The 27,070-nt window shown below is 36.1% G+C and overlaps 1 protein-coding gene across 16 annotated transcripts in view; it reads left to right on the forward strand.

Moving 5' to 3' along the window:
* The first annotated feature begins 4,760 nt into the window (after positions 1-4,760).
* LOC123766486 (fl(2)d-associated complex component) overlaps positions 4,761-27,070 on the forward strand; it is a 51,358-nt gene continuing 29,048 nt past the window's right edge. For 3 of the 16 annotated variants that reach the window (XM_069308299.1, XM_069308301.1, XM_069308306.1), the window contains exons 1-7: positions 4,986-5,128; positions 7,746-7,893; positions 12,066-12,168; positions 24,097-24,160; positions 24,500-24,747; positions 25,392-25,618; positions 26,775-26,983. In XM_069308299.1, coding sequence (XP_069164400.1) covers positions 5,017-5,128; positions 7,746-7,893; positions 12,066-12,168; positions 24,097-24,160; positions 24,500-24,747; positions 25,392-25,618; positions 26,775-26,983 — 1,111 coding nt within the window. In that variant the 5' untranslated portion in view covers positions 4,986-5,016. The other 13 variants (XM_069308300.1, XM_069308307.1, XM_045755667.2 and 10 more) reach the window with 12 other exon arrangements.

Raw genomic sequence — 27,070 nt, forward strand, 5'->3', positions numbered from 1 at the left:
AGCAGTGGTTTATATAACTTAGATCCATTTTTAATAGATCAATTAAAGGGCGATTTAAGTAGGATCATTGGAACACATTTGTCTCACTAATTCATTGTAAATATTTACTATTTTATGCTATGATTATCCATGTGTGGGCCTGTGTGTGGTTGCTGCATCGGATGGGCCAATAGGCCCTCTGCAGTGTCCACTTATTGTACCTCACCTCACTCCACCATTCTCTCCTGCCTATTTATGTCCAGTACTCGACCTGTAAAATCACTCCTTCTGAAGATGTATTAATATACGAAAGTATTTAAGGAAATTCCTGTTTCAATTTTTCTCCGTGGTCTGACACTGTCATATATATATATATATATATATATATATATATATATATATATATATATATATATATATATATATATATATATATATGCGAACAAGCCTGAATGGTCCCCAGGCATATATGCAACTGAAAACTCACACCCCATAAGCAACTCGAACCCATACTGCCAGGCGCACTACGCACTGGTGTACAGGAGACCTTAACCACTCGACCATCACGACCGTACAAAAGATGACGGTACTTGAGGCTATTTGTCCATCATCCCGACGGCAGTATGATGGTAATCTTGGGCATAGTTATTTTATCAAATCACCTCATTTTTTTGGGGCCACGTGAGCAACTCAAATTAAGTTAGGTTCTTTTAATTTGTCCTTATACTATTTAATAAATAAAAAGGCTTTCCTAATGTGACGATGTCTATTCAATTTTGTAACTAGCTCATCAAGATTGTAACTTGCTTAGCTAAATAAATTGTGGGGTTCAGTCCCTGAGCCCATTATGTGCCTCTGTAACCCTTTCCACTACCGCCCACAAGATGGGTATGGGGTGCATAATAAATGAACTAAACCAACCTGCCTTAATATCTTTATCTTTATAGTATGATAATCACATCAACATATCAGCATTAAGATCAGTGTGAAATTCCTGTTTTGGCCAGAATGTCTATCACTCTGAGTGGACTTTGTAATGTTTTTTTTCGGCAGCTTTATTTCCTCAGTTTCTGAACTGGTTTCTTTAGCTTGTATGTTGTAATAAACTATTCCAACATTTACAGTTTTTCTTCCTTGTGAAGATTTAGCAAAAAATTATGCTTGTAAGGGTGATAAAGTTGAGCTCCGGCAGTACCCAGTCTTACTCCATAGTTCTACCTCTGTGGGACCGGTATAAGCCTAACATGTATATATACACTGGCTGCCTGTCCCCTACACAATGATTTATCATTAACTATTATATACAGTATGCCCGGCTAAAGCGAACGCAGTACAGTTTAGTCATAGGAGATTCCTAGATTGGAATTCACTACCAAATTTCAATATATCAAAGTATTTTTAGTGTGAAATGCTGTTATTTTATGCATAATTTGTTGTTTTAAGAATATTACGGCTATCTCAACAAAGAACAGTACATCCTAAGCAGACGTTACATAATGATATTCTCAACAGTAGATAAAAGAAAATTAATTGTTATCTAATACCAGTATAGTATAAAAACTTATCATAATAAGCTACGGGATTTGTGGATTAGTTTAAAAGGAATTCGGAAGTACTAATAACACAGCTGATGCCATCTGTCGGCAGAAGAGAACACTATCAACTGGCTGGTCAACAGTGGCCATAAGATACAGCTTACGCCATCTGTTGACATCAAATTACACTTATAACAAATTACCCTACAAAATACAACTAACGCCATCTCTTTTTTTTCCAACGCACTATAAATAGCCAAACAGCAACCCATAAGGCGGGTTGTTGTGCTCGGGCAGGAGGTTCCAAGCTCCGCCCACAGATGGTATGGGGTGCATAATAAATGGCATATCATTGGTAGATATTCTTTGTTGACATTCACACAACAGCTAATCACAGGAAGGGATCAGCTAAAGGCTCCATCCACTTAATAAATCATCTTTATTCAGCACACCATCCTTGCTTATGATATTCTGCTTCAACTTTAATCTACATAAAAAGTGAAGGGTTAAGTATTTAAAAGCATTAATAAAGTGATAATTAAATACTGCAGAGTGTTATATTAATTATTGTTATATTATTATTGTGTTATTGTGTTATATAGTGAGTTAGAATAAATAACGAGTGTTACAGAAACATGGGCTGGCTACCTAGCTTGTGACGTCATCAGTGGAAGTTGCCTCACGCAAATAATATCGATGATACAATGCTCAGTTATCTTATTGGACTCGATTATTCAGTTAGATGGAAATTTCTGTCTTGTACAAAATGAAGAGATTGTGTTTGAAATAAAGATATTGTTGCGCAAAAAGACGTATTTCTTAGTTTACATTTAATTATAGAAAGAGTGTTGGCATTCCCAGCAACAGCCAATCACAGGAAGGTATTTGTTAAAAGTCCGTCTCCTTACTGACGTCTTCAGGAGCGACACACAGATCTAGCTTATGACTTTTTGTTTCATCTCTTGTATATAAAAAATATGAATATTTCGGTTACTATGATTATTAAAGGTATGAGATTATAACAGTTGTTACACAAAATGGCTAAATTTTGTCATTAAAAAGAGATCATAGTGGATTTTGTAATAGTTGTATGGAAAGCGTGTTATGCAATTTTTCTAAATATCTTCTTATATGGGTGATGACTTCTCAATTTGTGTTCCTAATACTTAAAGGCTTCTCTCCAGTTCCTTGTAGATTTTATACCAGTCAGAACAATGAGTAAGGGCTCTGAGTATAATTGCGTTTAATACACTATTCTTACGACTGCCTTTGAGCAGCCGGAGGGCAGTAATATTCCAGGAACATCAACTAAATTTCGGAAACTTGAGGCAAAGTGAAATTCACACCAGTTACTCCATCTATCATCATTACATCGGTGGTGTACAGGATTATAGAGGCACATAATCGGTTCAGGAACTGAACCCTCTAGTTCGTTTAGCTAAGCAAATAATTTTTGACGCTAGTTACAAAATTATTAATGTTATATATACATGTACACACTCTCATACATACATGTATATATATATATATATATATATATATATATATATATATATATATATATATATATATATATATATATATATATATATATGTCGTACCTAGTAGCCAGAACGCACTTCTCAGCCTACTATGCAAGGCCCGATTTGCCTAATAAGCCAAGTTTTCCTGAATTAATATATTTTCTCTAATTTTTTTCTTATGAAATGATAAAGCTACCCATTTCATTATGTATGAGGTCAATTTTTTTTTATTGGAGTTAAAATTAACGCAGATATATGACCGAACCTAACCAACCCTACCTAACCTAACCTAACCAATCTTTATAGGTTAGGTTAGGTTAGGTAGCAAAAAAAGGTAGGTTAGGTTAGGTTAGGTAGTCGAAAAACAATTAGTTCATGAAAACTTGGCTTATTAGGCAAATCGGGCCTTGAATAGTAAGCTGAGAAGTGCGTTCTGGCTACTAGGTACGACATATATATATATATATATATATATATATATATATATATATATATATATATATATATATATATATATATATATATATATATATATATATATACGTATACATATATACATACACATACATATCTAATCACCCACACAAATACACACATCAATAATCTTTGTGTCACAAGTGATCAAGAAGAGACTCACAACAGTCACTATACAAGGCACTTTACATCTATAGTGAGTCACACAGTTACTAGTCTTGCTGCACACCCACCCAAAAAGGGGCGGCAGCTTTACAGTCATGTGCATGCATTACCTACAGTAAGCAAATTTTGGATACTTCGCTAAGATTTCGGGCAGCACATTATTATGAATGAAATACTTACACATTTCTTGGGTACCATTAATGGTGTTATCTCCAAATTCCGCGATTTTTTCACATTCCATTATATAATGATGCAAAGTATGCGAATAGTTCTGCTGACAGAGTTTACATTTAGTCAAATCTACATCAGCAGATGTTACAAACTCCCAGAGGTACTTGTAGCCGAGCCTAAGCCTAGCAGTGGTAACATCTAGAAGTCTGCTAACATTATTGGATGATCCATAGAAGTGCGATTCTTCTTGCATAATAGAATGATGATAGATGGGGTAACTGGTGTGAATTTCACTTTGCCTCAAGTCTCCGAAATTTAGTTGATGTTCCTGGGATATTGCTGCCCTCAGGCTGCTCAAAGGCAGTCCAAGTTGGTAATCAATTCCCTCTTTATGAGCAAAAGTCTTGGCTAACTCATCAGTTCTATCATGCATTCGGAGACCAATATGGGAAGGAATCCACAGGAGACAAACTCTGACTCCATCATTGATTATTTCACTATATCTGTGTCTATTCAGTACAAGAGCTCCCAAAATTAACACATAAGACATGTGGACTCTACATGTGTGTGGCTTCTGACTTTGTTTTATTAATTAATATCACATGTTAGTCATTTACCGTTAATACGTATTATATATAAGTATAACTATCACACAGTAAATGCAACAAGAGTCTACCCAAAAAATGGCCACGGTTTAGGGTTTTGTGCGTTCGACCATGTTTGTGGGCCTTCAGATTTGAAGTGTTAACGCTAGCGGGCGTCGTTCTTATGAAACCCGGATTATGTCCATTACATCACTCAACTTCATTTAATAACTATATACCTGTTAAGTATAAGATTTTAACTGTTAATAGCATTATATTGTGGTTTTAATATTGAGTTATGATATATATACGAAATGTACTAATTTTGTGTCCGAAATGGTGAAAATATATGTGTGCGCTCCGTGTGTGTCGATTCGCTAAGTATCCTAAACATGGCAACACTGTGACGTCACCAGCGGCGCCTGACACCCCTGAAAATTCAGGTACTGTTGTTGATGGACAGTTAGTCGGCATCAACATTGTAACTAACGCAAGTTGTGGTTTTTGCTCGACCAGGATGGCTTTAATAAAAGCCTTCCTTTGTTAGGTGAGAGACTGAAGAGTTTGAGGAAGCGACGAGTGTAGATGATCGAGCTGTGGCTGAAAGACACCAGTGTGTCTTTGAGGAAATTGGGAATTGGAAAAACAAATTGTTTGTTTTGCATCGGAAATATTTTTTCATTTGTCGATAATTATGGTTTGTGCTATTTTGTCTTGAGTATAATCCGACTGACTTAGTTCACAGTTAGCCTTGGTCTTCCAGCCTGCATTTGTGACCTGATTTCAGGCTAAGTATGATAGGTATGGTGCGTTGCCTTATCTTTCTACATTTTATCAGGCTTGGACAGCACCCTTGTGCCCTGTGATCCAAACACTGTGCTGACATTAAAATTGTGACGTGGCACACTGTATATATAAAATACAACCTTTTATCTTGTTGGGTTGAATTAGGGTAAATTTGGCAAGGTTTGCCACTGGATTTTGTCTTAACTTTCTCGAAGCAAACTATAACCCAACTCAAGGTAACACAAGCCAACCTTGCAGTATATACTGTTTCAATAATTATATAAACAAGGGTTGTTGAAATTCCTGTGTATGATTTCACTGTACCCCTTCTTGGTTTCAAGTGCTATATAGTCATATTGGCTTTGAGCTTTTTTTTCTCTCCTGGTAATTACCTTACCTTTTGGGCTGTATAGGTTAGGTAGGGTTCCTCTAGGTCTCTCTATATACTGTGATTTAAATACAGAGATTCATGGAATATACTATATCTATACATCACATATGACCTAACCAAGGACATAGTAAGCTTTTGATTTGAGATCTTTTTTGTTTTTTTGCATCCTAATCTTTCTAACATAGTTTTCTGGGCATAGAGGTCACTACATTCCTAAAATGGTTCATCAACTGATTTTAAAACTTTCCTAGCTTAGCATAGTAACCAGAATCGTTCAAAAAGGTATTATGACAAATTATTGCACTCTGAGTATTGTACACCTTGTCACATTTCTGGTCAACTTGCTGCATATATATATTGTGTGTTAATTAATTGTGCTGTATTTCAGCAAGGTATAATAAAATCAATAGCAGTACATTATACCATGCTAACAAAAAAGTCCTAAGAAGCTATAAACAAGCCCATATTAATAATAGTTTTTTTCTTTTCCAACCCCCCCAATGCAGTTCACTCTAAAAAAAATCTGCATCCTATTGTGAACTCAATCCACATTAATGAATACTTGCATTTTTTGGGCTATTTATTATCAATTTTAAGATATTTTTGTGTAGTAAATTATAAAATGTATGTTTTGGCCTAATAAGACATCGAAAGAATAGATACACTGATTTTGATTGCGCAAGAATAACAATTATGATAAGAGAAAAACCTTAATTTGTTCACTTGCCTCTTTGTAGTACACGCTGTTCAATATATGAATACCCCAGAGGTAGCAAAATACAGTAAGAGTACTCAAACTATCTGCTAAACTTCTCCACTCATCCTAAACTTGCCTTGAAGCTCTAAATGCCCATGAATAATGCCATTTTTCAGCTAGAGACTGTAACTGTTCACCATCAACAGCCAGCCCTAGGCTATCATTTAGGTAAAGTATTGGTAAACAGCATCATCCAATGATCTGCTGCCTGTGCATTTTATTTTATCATATAGTACTATGTAGTATTAATGCCGAACTTGGTCATTTGTTTTTCCAGCTACAATCACTTCTCTTATAAATGGGCCTTCTTATCAGTGTATTATGTTGTGTAAGTAAGTTCGTCTTATTCTTGCCTAGTGTATACATACTTCATTTGTCACATGATATGGTTTCAACTTGCATATAATGATCCTGTTCTGCATATCAAAAGAAAACCCAGTAAAAATGTTTGCATAACGAAAGGCTATACCCCACACAAGGTCATGGCCCCCCCCCCCACACACACACAAGGAAAAAACAATCAGTACACATGCCCTTACAGTACAGAAGGTTTGGAGGCCTCGGAAAAAGTTACATTAGCAAACTCATTCTTACCATTTGTTGTACAGTACAAGCTTATTAAAACATTTTTAAAATACAAGGGATTATTTTGAATAATATTTTCAAATAAAATTAAAAGATGAGCAAAAAATAGGAAAAATTAGTTAAGAACAAAGTGAGCTAAATGCACATTTTACCCTGTACTGTAGTTGTTAATTTAGTTTAACCCATTATTTAAGCTAATACTTAGTCTTTTCTAAATTTGATTTGTTAGTCTTTATCTGTTAAAAAGCCTAATTTAATGTTGGTCCCCTAAATAGAAATTAATAGTTTTATCTAACTATAATAGTAATAATATTTAATGGTAATGTCTTTTCACAGGCATAATAACATAGGATAAAATACCACACTTGGTGTGGTACATAAATTTCACAAGTACACAAGTGTGGGTTTTTATCCTAAGTAATAATATTGATAATATTTAGTTTAATAATGCTATACTGTACTTTACATGGAATAATAGTGATTTCTTTCTAAGATAACAGGCAACCCTAAATTAAAGTTTAATAGCTTTAAATGTGCAGATATGAAAGATATAGTATCTGAAAATATCCGGAAGGGTTAAAAATGTTGACTAAGTTGGGTCTGTCTGTTCCAGATCTTTGTAAAGCTGATAATGAGGGATTATGGCAGGATCTGATGTGTGTGTAGATTGCACAAACTTAAACACAGAAGGTGAACGAGTGTCTATAACCTTTCTTTCCTGTGTTGCTCTTAGTATACCCTATCAAATAGGGTAATGATGGTGCTATTTAATTCATAAAGTCAGCTTCATTTCAGATGTTGTGTGCATGATGCCACTAGTAGATCCTCGTAGGGCCTCAAGCCACGCAGAGACTGAAGCAGCGTCGCGGTCAAGTCTGTCTCATCGCCTTTCAAAAATCGCACAGTGTGAAATATCTCGGACAAAAGCTGTGGATGGAAGCAAGTAAGTTGTAAATATGAGGAAGAGTAATGTTCTGCAAGGTGTCATGTGAAGGATCAGTAGCATGTGTGTCTGCATTCTGGGTTAAAGGTTGGAATTAGTTTCATTTGTAGACATTGTTTAAGGGTGCTTAGGGTGAACCTCTTGTCTTATCTAGGTATTTGATACCTTGCTTCTGAGGTTTAGGGGAGAAATGCAATAATTGTTTTCCCTCTTATCTCTAAATTTAGCTTACATTTACAATTAAGTCACACCTGGAATGTACATACTATGTTAATATACACATGCCAATTTAATACATTTCTTCTGAAACATAATTGCCACTTGTTAGACTTTTTTCTGTCCTTTTTCTTAGAACTGCCTGAACTTTAATGAACTGTTGTTGTTATTTGTTAGTTTGTAATACACTATGCAAATTACAGTACTATGCTGTATTATAGCTTACATGTGTGATAGATGATTAAACTTACAAAGTACTTGAGGTGTACATCAAATAAATGTCTGTTTGGTCTTTAATAGAGTAGAGTATTAGGTAAATTTTCAATCTCACAATGCCTGAGACAAAATGAGGATTAACATGGGGAACTATCATGAGAAAGAACAACATTATTAATGAATTGCTTCTTATTTTCTTATAAACACAATACTGTACTTGAATGGTTGATGAGCATGTTTCCTGGTACTGTATTTGACAATCATGTTTAACAAGCTCACAAGTTAGAAAATTTAAATTACAGTAATATTTTAATAATACAGTATAAAAAAGTAGTTTATCATTCATGTCATAGGAGTCTCTGTGGCACAGTGGTAAGACACTCGTCCGTGCTTCGCGAGCGCTTTGGCTTGGGTTCGTATCCTGGCCAAGGTAGATGGACTGGGTGCCAGTCCTTAACTGTAGCCTCTGTTCACTCAGCAGTGAATGAGTACAGTACTGTACCTGGTTGTTAAACGATTTAGCGAGTCGTATTCTGGGAAAAATTAGGATTAAGGACCTGCCGAAATGCTATGCGTGCTAGTAGCTTTACAAGAATGTAAGAACTCGTGTATATAAAAAATAAATAAATAAATACATACAATGTTTATATATTAGTATATGAAAATTAAGTATTGTACAGTACTTTATATGGAGTTTAATACACTCACAAGATACAGCCCTAGAACATGATAAGTGACCTTAGGCCACATGTCTAGAAAAATGTGTCTAGTACAGTAAGTGTTGCCAGTGTTTACAGCAGAATCAGATATCACCCTATCCAGCAGTGCCAAAAATTAGCAACTTCTGTATGTTGCTTTCATACCCTCTTTACACCTAGTTTTAAAATTGTTACACAAGTTATGTTATGCATTTTTTAATGCTATATCTTGTTGTGTACAAGAGAGATATATTTTTTAGTAAAGTTATTAGTAAATTTACAAACTTGTAGAGAGCATTTCTTGTGTACATAAATGTTTTAACCTTGTACCAAGATTTATTTGCATTCTTTTCCCAAAGTAGAAATGTTAAAAAACAAAAAATATATAACATATAGCAATTGTTCCCAACCTTCTTGGGAATGGCCATAGGTAATTAGACATACTTGGTGGGTTGTGACTGATTGGGAACCAGTGATATAGAGTATAGTAGACTAAAGGACAGAACACAAATCAATGTAGGCAATAAAGGGACACACTTTTTAGCTGTAATTTGCAACTAAATTCCTAAAATCCCTGTTTCATGGTAATTATGCTTATTTGTTGTATTTCTTTACATTTGGAACAAGTAAATCCTGATATTGTGTTCCTTGAACCATTTTGTATAGTATTATAAAATTACAATTTATATTACTTTAGTATCTAAAAGATATTTTAAATAATTTGTCAAGGTATCTATGGAAAGATCATATCTTGTTCTTATTAAAATTAAATTAAAAATAAAGAAAACTAAAAATAAAGAAAATTAAAAAAAAAATACCCTTGCTTCCACTCCTTGCACCAAAAAGAAGATTTTTTGGTTGTGTAGTATTTTTAATGATAAATATCTTTGAAAAACACACGCACACGCGCACGCACACACACACACACACACACACACACACACACACACACACACACACACACACACACACACACACACACACACACACACACACACACACACACATAGACATGCTACTAAGTGGCTCCCAGAACTGAAGGGCAAGAGCTACAAGGAGAGGTTAGAGGCATTAAATATGCCAAAACTAGAAGACAGAAGAAAAAGAGGCGATATGATCATTACGTACAAAATAGTAACAGGAATTGATAAAATCGATAGGGAAGATTTCCCGAGACCTGGAACTTCAAGAACAAGAGGTCATAGATTTAAACTAACTAAACAAAGATGCCGAAGAAATATAAGAAAATTCGCTTTCGCAAACAGAGTGGTAGAGCATGTTTCCTTTTACCAAATGCATATGTTAACCTATCAGTAAGCAGGTACCCGGGAGTTAGGCTACTGTTGTAGGGTTGCATCCTGGGAAGAGTCGGTAGTTTGACCTTTGGGGAATGTCGATACAAGCCTAAAGTGTGTGTACACAGAGTGGGTCCTCAGTAGCTCTCTGTTGTTGTCCTGTTCCCTTCTTCCTTGTGGGATGGAGAGGTTCAGATAAGGCAGCTCATGAGTGAAGAGGCAGCCTTGCTAGAGCACCAAGTGACCTTAGTTGCTACCTGGTAGAGATTAGGTGCATCAAGGCTAGGATGTTTATCTCATGGTAATGACTATTTGCCTCGTTACATCTGGGTACCTAATTTTCTTCAAGCAGATGCTTGTTTGGTTCCATTTATGCTTTATTTTTCTCTCTGTATTGGAGTTATCTTTGAACCCCAAATTCCACTCAACTCATACAGCCAAATCCTGGTTCTGTTTCCTAGTATTAGGTTGATCTCAAAGATCTGATGCATCTTTTGGAGTCATTCTGTACCATTGTTTAACCACCGTGCTGTGCTGAATTAAAATATGACATCCCCGCTGTGCGCTCAAAATAAATTCTTTGCAAATTTTTTTTTTCCTCCCAAAAGTGTTAAATACCCACCCCTTATCACATATATACTGCACAAATGTACTTACTTTATACGCAGTAGTGTCCACAAAATGGTGTGTGACGTCACAGATCGAGTTGTGTAAAATCCTGGTTTGTGCCTCGGAGAGGCTACGGGATCCAGTAAGTTCAGTAGAACTTCGGTTTCAACTCTTTTTACCCTGTCGTAGCTCAGTCGATTAAGGCAGTGTCTGGGATGCTCCCGGACGCAGGTTCGAATCCTCGTCACGGCCCTTGTGGATTTGTTCATTTGATGCATCACGTTAGTGTGATCTCTGTGTGTAATTAATATAAAGTTCTTTTTTTTTCTTTCTTTCTTTCTTCAGAGTGATTAAATTACAGTATATAAGATGGTAGTGGATACCAAAACCATCAAAAGTTTTAAAACTTCATATGACAAATGTTATTGTTAAGAAAGAATGGTACAAGCATAGCTCTCATCCTTTAACTACTCTTGGTAATTACCAGATGGTAGTAAAGTAAGCATACATATATACAGTACACACATACATACATTCACATTTACATTCTCACTTTCACTCTCTGGCACCTGCCAACTCCTTTGTTCAACTGCTGAAAATTATTGCACATTTTTAGAATTGTCTTTATTGTACAGTATAAGTTTTTCTTTAATTTAAATGTTAGGATTTTGTCTACAATATAATCCATTGTTACCCTGCTGTTGACATCAGAGATGACATGGCTCTCAAAAATAAATGACCTGATTTAGGATTATGTTTACTACTGAGCAACAACAGGTCATGTCACTCTGTCTACTCCAAGACTGACCAGTGTAATGAGGTTCCTTATTCTAATGGACACCCTTTTCCATTGAACCAAGATTTTTCCGATAGCCAATCTTTTTCTTTACACCAAGGGCCCTATTAAATATCATCTATTCTATTGAGGCTATACTATTTTATGTTCATAAAATAAATATAAGCTATGTTCACAATTAATTTAAATATATTACAATCTTGGCTATGTATTTTTTTGTATCCAAGATCTATTCTTATGAGTTAAAGTGAATTTAGGCAGCATTGATGATGCTACAGGCTCCGAAAGCTATCACTGAGTATGAGTAATTGTTAACTTCTCCCCAATGCTGCTCTTGATGAGACTCAGAAGTCACCCTAAGAAGCCTGAGAAGCAAGTTTCCGCAAAGGATCGTCAGCATCTTCTGCAGCAGCAGCAGCAGTCTCAAAAACAGCTGCAGGCGAAGGTGGGGTAGTGGCTAGTATGGGTGAGAGGCACTTGTGCACCTGGTTCTTGTGGCGGCAAGTTATTTATGCACTGAATTCATGCTAAATGTTGACAGATGCCTAAAAGGGAAATCCATTCATCCCTTTTTGCATGCTTTAATCAGCCACATTCAGTTCTTGCTATGTATGTATGAAAGGACTGTTTATGTATGTGTTACTGTGTGTGTACAATACAGTATACTGTATGTATGTTGATATTCAGAGTATATGTAATATATACTGTATACCTACCGATATATTACATATATATTTGTGTTTGCTTGTTATAAATAAATGATCATGCTACAGTATTGAAAACACCATATGAAATAAGAACAAATAATTCAAGAGTTTTCATTGCATTTTATTACATTTTCAAAAGTCCAGCATTAGTTTTTATTTCACAGTTCTCTATTTGTTTGTCTATTAAAGTTACACTTGACTGTCACAAAAATGCATAGAATTTTTTTTTTTTTATATTATGTGGTGTTTTGTGTGCATGTATGTGTGTGCATGCATGTGCGCATGCATTTGTGTGTGTGTAATTACCTAAGTGTAATTGCCTAAATGTGTGGGTGTGAGAGAGTGTGTGTGTATGTGTGTGTGTGTGTGTGTGTGTGTGTGTGTGTGTGTGTGTGTGTGTGTGTGTGTGTGTGTGCGTGCGTGCGTGCGTGCGTGCGTGCGTGCATGCACGCACATATGTGCTTGCTTGCCTAGTTGCACTCCCCTTGTTGTATTTGTTGTGGAAGAGTCATGGCCCTTAGGTCTGAACCCTTAATTGACTGGTGTACTGTATAGGTTCCAAAGCATATTGGTCTCTCTTATTTCTACATTTAAAGCTGGTATGGAATTTGCCTACACTGCTTCACTTCGTAGTACATTTTATTTGCAAAAATTCTTTCTAATATGTATGGCTCATTTGGGTAGTTAATTTATTACTCATGCTAAATAGTTTGTTCTGATTAGTTCCCTAACTATTTTGTATATTGTAATCATGTCCTTGTTTATTCTCTTCCAATTAAGTAAGGTTTAACTCATTTAGTATTTCCCTGTAGGTTATTCCTCATGGCTCTGGGATTAGTCTGGTGGCATATTTCTGAATTTCCTCTAGCTTTGTTTCGTGTTTAACACAATAAGGACTCAGTACTAGTGTCGCATATTCCAGAATTAGTCTGATATGCAAAATACAGAATGACTTAGATTTATAAAGGCAGTACTTATATTAGCTAATCTGAAGATATTCTTTTGATATGGGCCTCTAGTAACAGATTCAGTGTAAGATCAATTCTCCCAAGTCTTTTTCACTGTCCGATACCAGGAGGATTTCCTCCCCCATGTAATACCTTGTGTCCAGCCTCCTGATGCCCGGACTCAGGTTCATTACTTTACAGTTCCTCGAGTTGAATTCTAGTAGCCACTTGAGGGACCAACTTTAATTTTGGCCAGGTCCTTCTATACTTTCACGTAGTTTTACCATCTTATCTTCCTCGTAACTTTTTCATCATCAGCAAACTTTGAGAGGAAGGAATCTTCTCCTCTGGTTGGTCATTTACTTAAATTAGGAATGGGATCAGCCCAATACTGACCCTTGTACCCTTGTGGAATGCCACAAGGGTACAAGGGTCATCCCACCACTCTGAGATCTCTCTTCTCACTGTGGCTCTGTTTTTTGTTGCAGAGGTACTCCTTTATCCACTGGAGTACTTTCTTTGTCACGCTTACCAGTTTCTCTATTTAGTGCACTTGTCTTCTGTAGGGTACTCTGTCAAATGCTTTCTGACAAATACATGTAATCCAGCCATCCTTTATCTTGTCTGACCTCAGCCACCCATTTGTAGAACTATCAAGTTTGTGAGGCAGGATTTGTTATATCGGAGACCATGCTGGTGTTGTGTTGTGAGATCCTCTTCTCTCAAGATGTTCTTCTAACCACCACCTTAAAATCTTTTTATTACCTTGCATGATATGCAAGTAAGAGACACTGGCCTGTAGTTTAGTGCCTACTTTGTCACTTTTTGCATATTGCCACTACATTTGCTGCATTCCAACTCTGGCAGTTCTGTTTCCAGTGCTGTTATATATCATAGTATTGTTGGTGTCCAGAACAAGACTTTTACTCCTTTTAAAGTACAGTATACATGGTGATATCTAGTTCCACAGCCTTAGCCAGGTCAAGCTCCATCAGATACTTTTTACTTCATCTCTGGTTATCTCAAAGTCTTTCAGTGTTGCTTTGTTTGGTTCCTTCCCCCTTAGGTCAGGAACTTTATCTTACTCTATTGTGAAAACCTGCTGGAACCTCCTGTTGAGTTCCTCATATACTTCTCCATCATCCTCTGTGAATGAGTCCTGTCTTATCCTCACTTTTATCACTTGTTCTATAATTGTTGCTTTTTCTCCTGATATGATTGAAGCAATTTGAGTTGGTGTGTGTGTGTGTGCGCGCGCGCGTGTGTGCACATACATACATACATACATAAATTATGGCGGGACCAGAGAGCCGAAGCTCAACCCTGCAAGCACAACTAGGTGAGTACATACATACATACATACATACATACATACATACATACATACACTGTACACACAGTATAGTACAGTACAGAACTGTAGTCTGTCACATATGCAGTGTGTGTAAAATTTCATATGATCTTCACTGTTTTTTTTTTTTTATATATTTAGCTTTAGAAGCCATGGTGTTTTAACACATGTATTTTGTGCTATTGGAGACAAAACCTGTATGTATGACTGATAAATTTGCCCTAATTTGTTCATATTTTTATAATATAGGTGTGTACATGCCTCATGTGAAGGCACATTGTGTGTATATTGTGTATGCACATTATAAATGCGTGTGCATGTAATTACTTAAGTGTAGTTACAGGATGAAAGCTCTTGATGTTTTGTCTTCTCTATGATCTTTGTCATATGATGCTTTGAAACTATTGATGGTTTTGACATCCACCAACTTCTCACTGAATTTAGTCCAACCATCTGCAACTCTGTTTGCAAGAGAACTCTTGTGTATATTTTTTTGCACCTTTGTTTCCTTAACTTGAATCTATGACCTTTTGCTCTTGAAGTTGCAATTTTAAAAAATTCCACTGTGTCAGTTTAGTTGTTATTTTGTATGTGATGATCATATTGCCGCCTTTTTCCTTCTATCTTCCAGCCTTTGCATATTAAATGCATTCTAACCACTCTTCATAGCCCATGTTCTAAATTCCAGAAGCCATTTAGTAGCATATCTCTGTACCCTTTCAAGTTGATTGATGTTCAGTACTTTTATATGGACACCACACAACTACTGTATCTTCCAATTTTGGTTTCATAAATGTCATGAACAGTTCCTTTATATTTCTCCATCCATATATTTAAACACAAATCTAAAATTTACAAGCATAGTATAGGCTCCTTTCATAACACCTTTTGATGTTATGCACTGGTGATAGCTTGCTATGCAGAACCACTCATAGATCTCTTGTCAGTTCTTTGATATCTTTTCACATTATTTATGGTTGAGTTTGGCCTGTTTTCTCCTATTCCACATTCCCATATACTGAATCTATTTACATTGAATTCCATCTCCTATGTGTTTGCTCCATTCACATATTTTGACTAGGTCATTTTGAAGGGCACGGCAGTCATCAAAGTCATTTACTCTCCTGGCTCAATGCCTCCTTGTAGGGCTTGCAGGGTCCTCATGTTTATCTTGCTTTCTCAGGTTTTGTTCAAGTTCATTTTTGTTGCTTAGTTTCCACTTGGCATCGTTTAGATGATTTCTGGTCCAGCAGGCAGGGTGCTTGGTTTATGTTGCTGACTATCTGGAATTCATCTTGGCATATCCCAGTTTCTCCTGGCTCAGGGACTGCCTGGTTTTTGGTGTGGGGGGTTTTTAGTCACTTCGTCGGTCCCTGGCATGCAGGCTCTTCTATGGTCTGACATGGGTCATTGCTTTTTTTTTTTTTTTGCTTTGGGGTCCCACATCTTAGTCTGGCTTAAAGACTCGCTAGTTTTGCCAGCCAGTCAGTTTGTCTGCTTCTCTCACTCCTTGGACAGCCCTTTTGTTTTTCTCCCCCATGGTAAGATGACTCTGGGAGATATAGAAAGGAGCCTTTCCAAAAATTCAGTGTTGAATGTAATAAATAAATATATGTTTGTGCAGGTAAAAGTACATACATACAAGATGAGCTACAAACAGAATGTTGGATTTCTAGATAGAGCTGGTACATACTATGCCTAAAGCCACTAATACACACAGCGTTTCAGGCAATGAAATGTCTCTTTATGGTGAGTTCCCTCTGTATCTTCCCATTCCCATCTTTCCCATATTTGAGGAGCTTTGCTTGAGTGGTATATAAATGACTGGGATAGCTGCCCCCAGACTCTTGGGTTGTTGGGGCTGCCATCTGGGGGGTGAGGGTGTGGAGCTAACTAGTGGTTGGACCTTGACACGGGTGTCAACATAATTCGAATCGGTGTTGCAAATATTGTCCTAGCAGTTACTTGCTTTGGTATGGTGAACCTTTCTGCTGGTTTTCCATTGGTAGTGTGGTTGATCTAGTATAGTATCCCCAGTCTCTTATTTCTGCATTGAGGAGTTTAAGAATGTAATCCAGGCCCCTGGTAGGCAGTCATGATTTGTTAGAGCCTGGTGTGGTACCCTTAATCATATGCTCAAAATACCTATGTATGGTATGCTTATTGTTAACGGGCTATGTACCTCCATAGTTGCAGAATTTAGAACCATTTACAAATATTGGAGAAGGTGGGGAAGTAAGATCTTGGGTGATATAAAAAATACAACGATCTCATTTTCTGCACCTGTGTCCTGATGCTAGGGGATAATCCTAATAGCATACCTGCAAACAATTAACTAAAAGTTTTACAATACAATGTTATATAGATTTTGTATATATTGCACAAATGGTAAAAGATATTTCATTAACAGTTGGACTATTGCATATCGTTTAACCATACCACATTACAACATATGTAAATTTAACTCTTCTTAATCTTAATAATTTTAAATTGGCATATGATGAAATATTTCATAACATTATATTTGCAATACTGTAATAGAAATTATCAACCTCTGATCAGTATCTCAGATTCTGGTGTGCAGAATGGCTTAACATTTTTTATTGGTTTAGCTTAGAGCTGTATTATTAACCTATTTATTTTTAGCTTTCTGATCAGATTATGACAAGTTTTAAAAGTATGTCTACATAAACAGCAAGTGAAGCACCTTTTTTTCTCCACCAAAACTGTCCTCCACCTACTCCTCCAGCACCAGAACCTGCACTTTTTCCGCCTCCTTCATCACTTCAACCACTTTCACCCTCTCCACCACCCCCTCCCCTCCCCCTCCCTCTCTCCATCACCACTATTGCCTCCACACATCCAACTGCTTCAGTGCCTGTACCTCCTTCACTGTCACCTCTTCCACTATCTCAACCACCTCTTCAATCACCTCATCCAAAACTCTTCCAGCATCCATTCCGCCTTGACCACCCCATCCACTACACCACTTCTAGCATGTGATCATTACACCAACCTCTGCCCATTACACCAACCTTTGCCCATTACACCAAGCTCTGCCCATTACACCCCTTGAATTTATTAACCCCTATTCATTACAACACCCTACAAAAAATGTACAGTATTCACTGTGCATTACAGTATACACCAGCTGGTGTATACTGTACTGGTGTACAGTATACAGCAGCCCAAGGATACCATTCTTGATCATCTTCACATGATTGAAACAAATCAAGTCATCTTTAATTTCGTAACATATTCCGCATCAGAGATTCCTCAGTGCTACAAAAGTCTTGTTTATCCTTGTTTGAATACTGTATTCTCCATTGATAAATGAGGAAGCTCTCCATTTATCAACATTCTTTATACAATTCAGATGAAAGCAAGTTGTCTCATCTCATCTGACCTTACATCTAAACCTCTTTTTGTAGAGTTGCATTTATTTGCATTAATTGTCACTTGCTAATCCTAGAATAGAACGCCAAGTTGTCTACGTTTATAATTTTGTAGGTATTTTGTCTAATGTACTGCTCTTATATCTTGCCACACATTTAATCTTGGTAAATTAAGAAGCACCATTGGAAATATTTTTTGGGATAATAGTTGATGTTTATACAAACATTACTCATCAAACATATGAGTAAGGCACTTTGCCTCTCCTGTGGCTTATTCTAGAAAAAAATGAGTAATTTTAATTTATAATTAATTTTAGTGCAAAGGTGGTAGGACTTTGCAAATGACATAAGAATTGCTCATCTTTGAGGTTGTTAGATACATGAAAAAGTAGCACCAAAGGTCACAATTTTTGGTAATGGGGTTATTTTATCAACTTGCATGATGTCTTGTTATGTTTTGTGTGATATAAAGGTTTCTGCATAAAAATGCATTGTAAGGTCTTGAGTCCTGCTTCCAAATTGAGTGCTTCAGTTTGCACATTGCATGATAATGAGTGCTGCTATAATTGTATTTTGCATTATTTAGTTATTTAAAAACCAGTGTCTGCATGTAATGTTGACTAATGCTGCATCATTCACATTGCATCATTGACATGACTTTAGTGATCTGCCAAACTGTATGCTTAAAACTAATCAATTTATTTATTTATTTATTTATTTATATATATATACAAGAAGGTACATTGGGTTTGTGAGAATACATTGGATAGTACAGTATTTACATTCTTGTAAAGCCACTAGTACGCGCAGCGTTTCGGGCAGGTCAAATGGATATAAAGTTTCCCAAAGAGATACAACTGACAGATATATTACACTTGATATATGTATACAGTGTTTATAGTGTACAGTGTACATTATAAATAGCTTGTACACATATTACACTTGGTATATGTGTACAGTGTTTTACCTATTATATTACAGTATGTTTATTTTTCATGCAAGTGTAAAATTAATTACAGGGATATATTATTGTATAAGTTAAATCTTTGGCTTGGGAGAGTTGGTCTTTAAGGCTGAAATTCATACACTACATTAAGGCCTCGATTATCTTGATTTCTAGGGATTCAACTGGTATTTTAAGTACAGTACAATAAAATAACATAGTACCCTGTATACACATTGTAGTGAATATTATACACACTAAATCACAATTCACTACACTACTGAATTCACATTGTAAAGCATTATACTATATACACTTTGTAATTGCTTAGTATATACATTATAAAACCTTACATTCACTAAAGCCTAACAAATATACAGTACCTAATATTTAACTAAATACAGAATCACATAATCTTTAGTGATATTTAGTTAACAGATGTGTGCTCCTAATTGAAAAGTATCATTTTAGCCAAGGTCTTAATCACACTTCGATGTAAATGAAAGGACTCAATATATGTTGTTCAAATAAAGATTTATTGTTTACACAATTTTCAGATATACCTTGTTAGTGAGAATAAATCCCATAGTGTTCCTTAAGATACATTGTACAGCAGTGTGTTATACACTTCTGCCCATCCTTAATGGTCGTTCTTTATTGCAGGAACATGAATGTAAAGGTAATTTCTGGGTAAGCCTCCATGCCAGTAGCTCCCCACAGCTTAAGTGATGCTACTGTTCAGCCTTTGGCGCCTTCTTTCGATAATTACTTGCCACTAAGCCTTCAGGTCGTACCATGCCTCTGAGACTTTTGCAAACCTACCGGGAACCAGAACCAGAATCTGGTTTGGTCAACAACCCGTGGGAAGAATGGAGATTGGAGCTCAACCTAAAAACCATGCAAACTATCCAGGCATTTCAAACAAAATCAAATAAACTACTACAGTACAGTATTTGAAAGAAAGAAGTAAAATGAGAAAAACAATGGGTGAACAATGCTAGCTTCAGTTCACTCGGGCACCATTAGATCAACCTGTCCTTTGTGAATAGTACATAGTATTTTGATCTATAAATCCTCTAAAGCCTAAAACTTATGTACTAAAAATTATAGAAGCTTGCAAAATTTTACATGTTCCCTTATCATTTCATGGGTCCTTGGTTTGGTTACTTTCAGGGCAATTTAATACATCAGTTTAGTAATCTTGGGAATGCTCGAGAGGACGTACTGACTAGATAGCAGCTTTGGCCATCTGGGGCCCAAATCGACCACCTTCCTCACATGCCATTCCATTTGGGCTATAGGCCTGTGGGACTAGTTTGCGGCTTTTCAAAATTAAGTACTTTTGCTTTCCTAGGGATATTTGTTTTGTGTAAGGCCATTTTTTTATTTGTTACTGAATTTTTTCACTTTGCAACTGTACTTATACCACCCTGAGTGTTCTCTGGGTATTATTTTACTCCAGTTTTGGTTGAGGGTTCTCTTTTCTGGCTGTTGGTTCATGTTTGACCTTCCTACACTAGAGTTACTATCTCTGAGGGATAATAGTTTGGTATTTGACTTTTTCCTATCCTATTGTTTGTGCTCATTTGCAGTAGTACAAGTAATCATTATTTTATTTCTCTCCTGGCTTGCTTTTGATCTTTGATGTCTAATATTGTTGCCTCATTCTGTTTGGCTTTTGTGGAGCCCTTCTTTCCCACGTTTGGGGTGGATGTCTCTGCTTCCCCATTTCTGAAGTTTTCTCGAGCATTTTTGTCACCAGCTGACTTTCACTCCTCTTGAACCTTCTAGGTCATTGAACCAGGTCTTGGCATTTTTTGTCCTTCTTATTATTGGGTACCTCCCTCTTCTAACAATTCTTGCTTTAAGGTGGTAATTTTGTTGATCTGGGCTTCTGGATGTCAATTGATGAGCTTCATGTTCTTAATTGGAAGCAAGCTTCTACTCTTTTGGCCTAGATGATCATTCTTTGGCCTAGATGACTTCTTTCATCATCATTTTTAACAAAGAATGAGTCTTCTGCTTTCCAGAGGTTTCTCTTGGTCATTGATGCTTGATTTTTTGGCTGAAGAGTTGATGATATATTATGTTGTGTTGCAGCATTATCTGTACATGCTTTACTCAGCTGGATATTTTATTTCTTAAGCTTATATCTTGAGTTCATTGCCCAAAGTAGTTTAGAAAATTATGCCAACCTGCTGTCTGTCCATGTTGCCATGATATGTGGAAGCTCAGCTCACAGCTCTTGCTGTGTTCCTTGTAATTACAGTATGTCAACAGGAAATATCCAAGCTCAGAGTTTTGGTGTTTCTTCAGAGTGCTGGCCACTCTTTCCTTATTGGAAGTTTTTCACTTGGGTATCTGATATTTGCTTTGCTTTTCTCTTCGCAGAGTCCCGCTACTCTGCTTTATTCCAGTTTTGCCAATTCCATTAGTGTTATGCTCGTCTTCAGCAAAGCTGTTCTCCTTTCCAAGCCTCCACTGTAAGATTCAATGACTGACAAACACTATCTAGAAATAAAGTATTGAATGTAACAAAATTGCCATTCCAACCATACTTTTAACCTTTCTTTTCTCTTCTTTCCCGAGAGACTTAAGAGTTTGTAACTTTTGACTTAAGGTGATTTGGGATACTGGATGACCTTGGCTACCTTCCAGTGACATCCAAGTGGATTTGACCACGAGTTCTTCACGCTTTGCTTCATCTTTTGCATTGTGTTCCTCATTTCATTATTTAAAGCAGTGATTTGTTTTGATAACTGAACTTTCTGGGCAGTTTTCATCAGTTTCAGGTTGATCACTGATCTCTCGTCTCTCCTTGCATCATTGAACAAACCAGACTCTGGTCCTGGTTCCCAGTAGGCCTGCATAAGTCTCAGTTGCCTGATACAACCGGTAGGCTTAGTAATCCCAGAGTTTAAGCGTTGGTGAGCGACCGAAGATGCAACCAGAAAGGGTTATTTCTTTACTTCATTTTTTTAAAGTGTGCCTTCAGTATAAGTGAAGAAGAAAGAAGGGTAAAAAAGATAATGGACTTCTCTTTATAACTGAATAAAAATATGTTTGATAACTATTTGCCCTACACCACCTCCCCACCCCAAAAAAGTTATATACAGTGTACAGTGGAACCTCAAGTGACAAGTGCCTCAATTTACGAGCATTTTGAATAACAAGCGTGCCGATCGCTGACAATTTGTCTCGATTTGCGAACGTTCGTTTGATTAACGAGAAAACCATATGGTGCGTTCCAGCTGGTTCTTGCAAATTCTCGGACACCTCCGACAATGCAAATAACTGTTTTTGTTTTGTTTTAAAGATGCTAATGATGTTGGGATGTAAGAGGGTTGACTTCTGTAATGTTGCAAAGCATTGATTTTTATTTTTTAGACAAAATTAGAAAAAATAAAAACAATTGAAAAATGAACAAATGTCAAAAATGTTTGTTCAGTGAATGTTAGGTAGGCTGCTACATTTAAAAAAAAAAATGAAAAATAAAAAAAAAAATGAAAGTTGAAAAAAGTCATAAAAGGTTTGTTCAGTGATTGTCAGGTAGGTTGCTACATTTTTGAAAAAAAAAATTGAAAACAAAATTGAAAGAAATTGAAACAAGACAAATGTCATAAAGGATTGTTCAGTGTATGCCAGGTAGGCTGCTCCATTATTAATAAAAAATGACAAATACAAAACAAATTGAACAAATTTGAAAACAGGAAAAATGTCGTCATGGAGCACCTACCTGACAAACACTGAATGAACCTTTATGACATTTTTCCTTTTCTTCAAGTTAAAAAAAAATTATACAAAATTAAAGCTGGCTATCTGACATACACTGAACAAACCTTTTTCTATAAAAAAACGAAAAATAAAAATAAATTATACAAATCTGAAAAAGACAATGTCATAAAGGTTTGTTCAGTGTATGTCAAGTAGGCTGCTCCATTTTCTTAAAAAGAAATGAAAAATAAAAGAAATAAAATTGAACAAATTTGAAGAAAGAAAAATGTCATACACGTTCGGTGTATGTCAGGTAGGTTGCTCCAATATTTAAAAAAATTGAATATCATATTGATGTTTTTCAGTGGCAGAACGGATTATTTTTATTTCCATTATTTTAAATGGGGAAATTCGTTTTGAAAGATGAGCTAGGTGCTGGAACGGATTAAATTCGTTAATCGAGGTTCCACTAATTCTCAACAGCAAATTAACTTATTTGTATTTACATGTGATAGTCCCACTGACCTTAATATAGTACTATATACACTAGTACGTTACATATATTGAAAAGTAAGCAAGAAAAAGAATTGATGAACAATTGCGTGAGTAAAGTACAGTACAGTATGTGTATAGGTGCTTTAAGTGATGCATAAGCATTCAGCATAATGAGAATTTGAAACCAAGCTATTAAAAACAAAAAAAAAAAGTCCTCATATAAGGTGAATGGAAGAGGCTTACATGACATGTTCAGTTGGGACTGGTTTGGGCCATATTTGTTGTGAACATGTCTCACACTACTGGGTGGACATTAGAAGTGCTTCTTCTTTCGTTGATGGCTTATTTCTTGAGCTACACTTCCACTTTTGTGGCCTTCAAAATTGTTTACACTTCACCATTTCTCTCTAAATGACTATTGATTTCTCATTTTTTTCTTTAATGGCAAACTTGCATATTTGTCATTTCCCCCCTTCGGCATTCCTGCATATATGTCATGATTTGGTAATCCTCATCCTTTTTCATCTATCATTGTTCTTCAGTACAAGCAAATAGTAACTGCTTTGCTTTTGTGATAGCCAGATGATCATGGAGAAATGTTTAGTAAATTCTAAAGTTACTCCCTCAGAAGACTTGAATGTGAAGTTGTTGAGAGCATCTGGAAAAGATTCTGCACGAGGTCTTGCTCTCAAAGGAAGGAATATTCCTACAGAGAATGAGATGCCAATGAATTAGAATATAATTCAGAGCTATTATTATTTATGCATAATATATCTTACTGTTAATAACTTTGCATTATCAGTTTTTTCTTATTCTGACAGGTGAGTCAGTCAGGAGCATTACGATCCACCAAGGAAGGAGGGAAGGATAGTCATTGCCACAGAGGTAATTATATACAGTATATAATTACAGTATTTGATATGTATTGAATAATACTGTATAATATATACATGTACTGTATATATAATTAATTATCAGGGGTTGCATTGAACCTAACTGATACTTCAGTAATGTGTAGCATAATATAAGCTTAATATATACATCATCAATCCTAATACTATACAGTATTGCATATACTGTACCGTAAAGCGTTTCCATGGTGAAGGTACCGTATTGTGAAAGGATGGGTGTCGCTGAATATTTTCAATTCTGTTTTCCTATACTCTGTCTTTTCTGAATAAAAATCAAGATAATGAAAATATTTTTTTTTAATTCCCATTTCAGGCTCTGGGTCAAGAAATAGTAGTGGGAAAGGTGCTGGAGTATTTCCCCATCCTAACACAAGCAATAAAACAGGCCAGCACCATACAGGCGGCAACAAGGGTGGGAAAGGATCAGAAACTTGGGATTTACGAAGGCTGGAGGAGGAGAGCGAGGTGGCTCTTGAGCGCCGCCGCCAGCAGCTGACCCAAGAACTGATGAGAGAAATGGCTGGCGATTCTCATCATCATATAATATCTGTGGATAAAAAGGTAAAATATTTTTTAAAGATATTTATCATTATGTGCTGTTACTGATTTTGCATTCAAATCCAAAATAATCTAGGGTTAGAGATCACATTATAGTAAACAAGACAAAACATTAATATATATATATATTATAATTTTTTTTTTCATTAATTCTTGAACAAGGTGAGAATTAAAAACAAAAATAAAATGGTCATAAAGCCTGTAAGTCAACATATGTGTAGGACAACATAACTAACGAGAGTTAGATAGAAAATCAAGAAAATGAGATGGTGGCACAAGAAGAGAAGTGTTGTTGGTGTCACCACCAGATGGCATTATGTACTGTTACGTTTATTTCAAATTTCCTTGGATTTGAATTGGTAATCTACCCCTCACATTATACAGAGAAGATTTGATATGAAAATTGACAAACATCTCTCTTAGCACTAAGAGAAATTTTTGTGTTGGGCGATGTGTCTATTTTTTTAAAGCAAACGGTTAAAACTGTTTGATAGAGAACCTAGTGAGGTATTGTATCTTAATGTCTTTCCTCCCACCATTTAATTTCCTTCCCTGCCACCACAATCTCTTGCACCCAAATTAAAAAAAAAATATGGAATTGCTACTAAGCTACATACTCTCATATTTTGTCATTGGCAATGTTGCAGATGCATGGGCAGCATGGACACAGAAGAAATCCATCATCATCAAGCAGCAGCTCGTCTTCCTCAACATCATCATCAACATCATCATCATCAAGTTCCTCTACATCAGAGTCTTCACCTCATCGCTCGGGATACAAACGAGATAGTAAAAGAAAATCTCGGCCCGGTAAAAGAATTCCCTCGAGCAGTGATCGCTTAAAGCTTAAGAAGACCAAGTCATCATCATCGTCGTAAGTTAATAATAGTTTGTGTTGTTAAATTCGTTTGATATTACCTTTACTAAAAATTTGTACAGTATAACTGAAATGTCATTTAATAATAAACTTTCTTAACTAGATACAGTACAGTACTAAATAGTGGATTTTTGCTCAAATAGAAATTGTTGTACGAGTTGCAATGAAAGGATTCCATTCATCGAAGAAAACATAAGAAATAATGAACAAAGTGTTTAAAAGCCTTATAGGTTCAAGCAATTAATGTATCAAAATGTGCACAAAAGTGTGATACTGTATATGATTTACAATAGTCAAAACATGATAATGTTTGACATAAAATAATGAAAAAATGCAAACTCTAGTGGCAGTGAGATTCTGGTTGAAGTGGAAGGAATCTATTGTGAATCTTTGTTTGAGCTGAACACTATGCATTGCAGTCTATTAAATCTGGCTCTATGAATAATGTGAAATCCTTCAAATGATTGCCAAATATTGCTTTATATCAATATTTCATAATCTGAGCTAGATTTAGGCTCATGAAGGTACTGTACTCTAATCTGAAAAACCAGATTGACTCAGAACTGTTATGAAATTTGTTGCTGGTCAGATTTTCATAGCATTTTTACTATTCTAAGGATTTGCTATTTGTAGTCCCAACAGCCCATTGGACCAAGCTCTCACAAGTCAAGCATGGGTCCCGGGCCAGGCTTGAGGAGTAGAAGAACACCCAGAAACCCAACCAGGCACAATCCAACACCTTATTTCCAGCTATTAGCTAACTATCAGGGAAATGACTACAGCAGCAGTTCCTCCATGAGATTCTATCACCACACAAACCTTTCACTTTTTCAGAGTTCCTAACCAGTGAGCTAATTTCTCTATTTCCTTGACAAGACAATTTCCAAAGATCAGTGTAACAATAGAAGACAAAGTCAAAGAGAGCCTGCATGGTGGTTAATCCTGACTGGACTATATGGGTTCTGGCTTGGGAAGCATCCGAGGAAGCAGCTCTGAATAGTGTGTTTCACTATGCTCATAACCCCGTTTTTTATTTCACTTGTAATGACGACAACTTTCTTAAGTGGCTGATAACTATTGACTTTACCCTGTGACTTGGATATTGTATAATAATTACTGTATTTTTACAAAATATAACTTACTTTTTTTGCAGAAGGAAACATAGCAGTAGTAAGAACAACAAAAAGAATCATCCAAGTAAGAAGGATCATGAAAAGATTCGTGGTCACAAAAGTAGTCGTTCCCCCGCTCGAAGAAAAAGCTTAATGTCTAAAAAAATCCTTTCCCCTGGACGCAAGCGTACTCCATCTCCATCCCGAAAATCTCACAAGCTTTCTCCCGGCAGGGCAAAGAGGAGTAAGAGTAAGTTGATAAGCTTTTATTTATAATTAAACTTTCTAGATAGCATTGCTAGTTGAGACCTGTAACATAGAGATGACTTAATGTGTG

The sequence above is a fragment of the Procambarus clarkii genome, chromosome 62, assembly GCF_040958095.1.
Source record: "Procambarus clarkii isolate CNS0578487 chromosome 62, FALCON_Pclarkii_2.0, whole genome shotgun sequence".
Taxonomy (NCBI): Eukaryota; Metazoa; Arthropoda; class Malacostraca; order Decapoda; family Cambaridae; genus Procambarus; species Procambarus clarkii.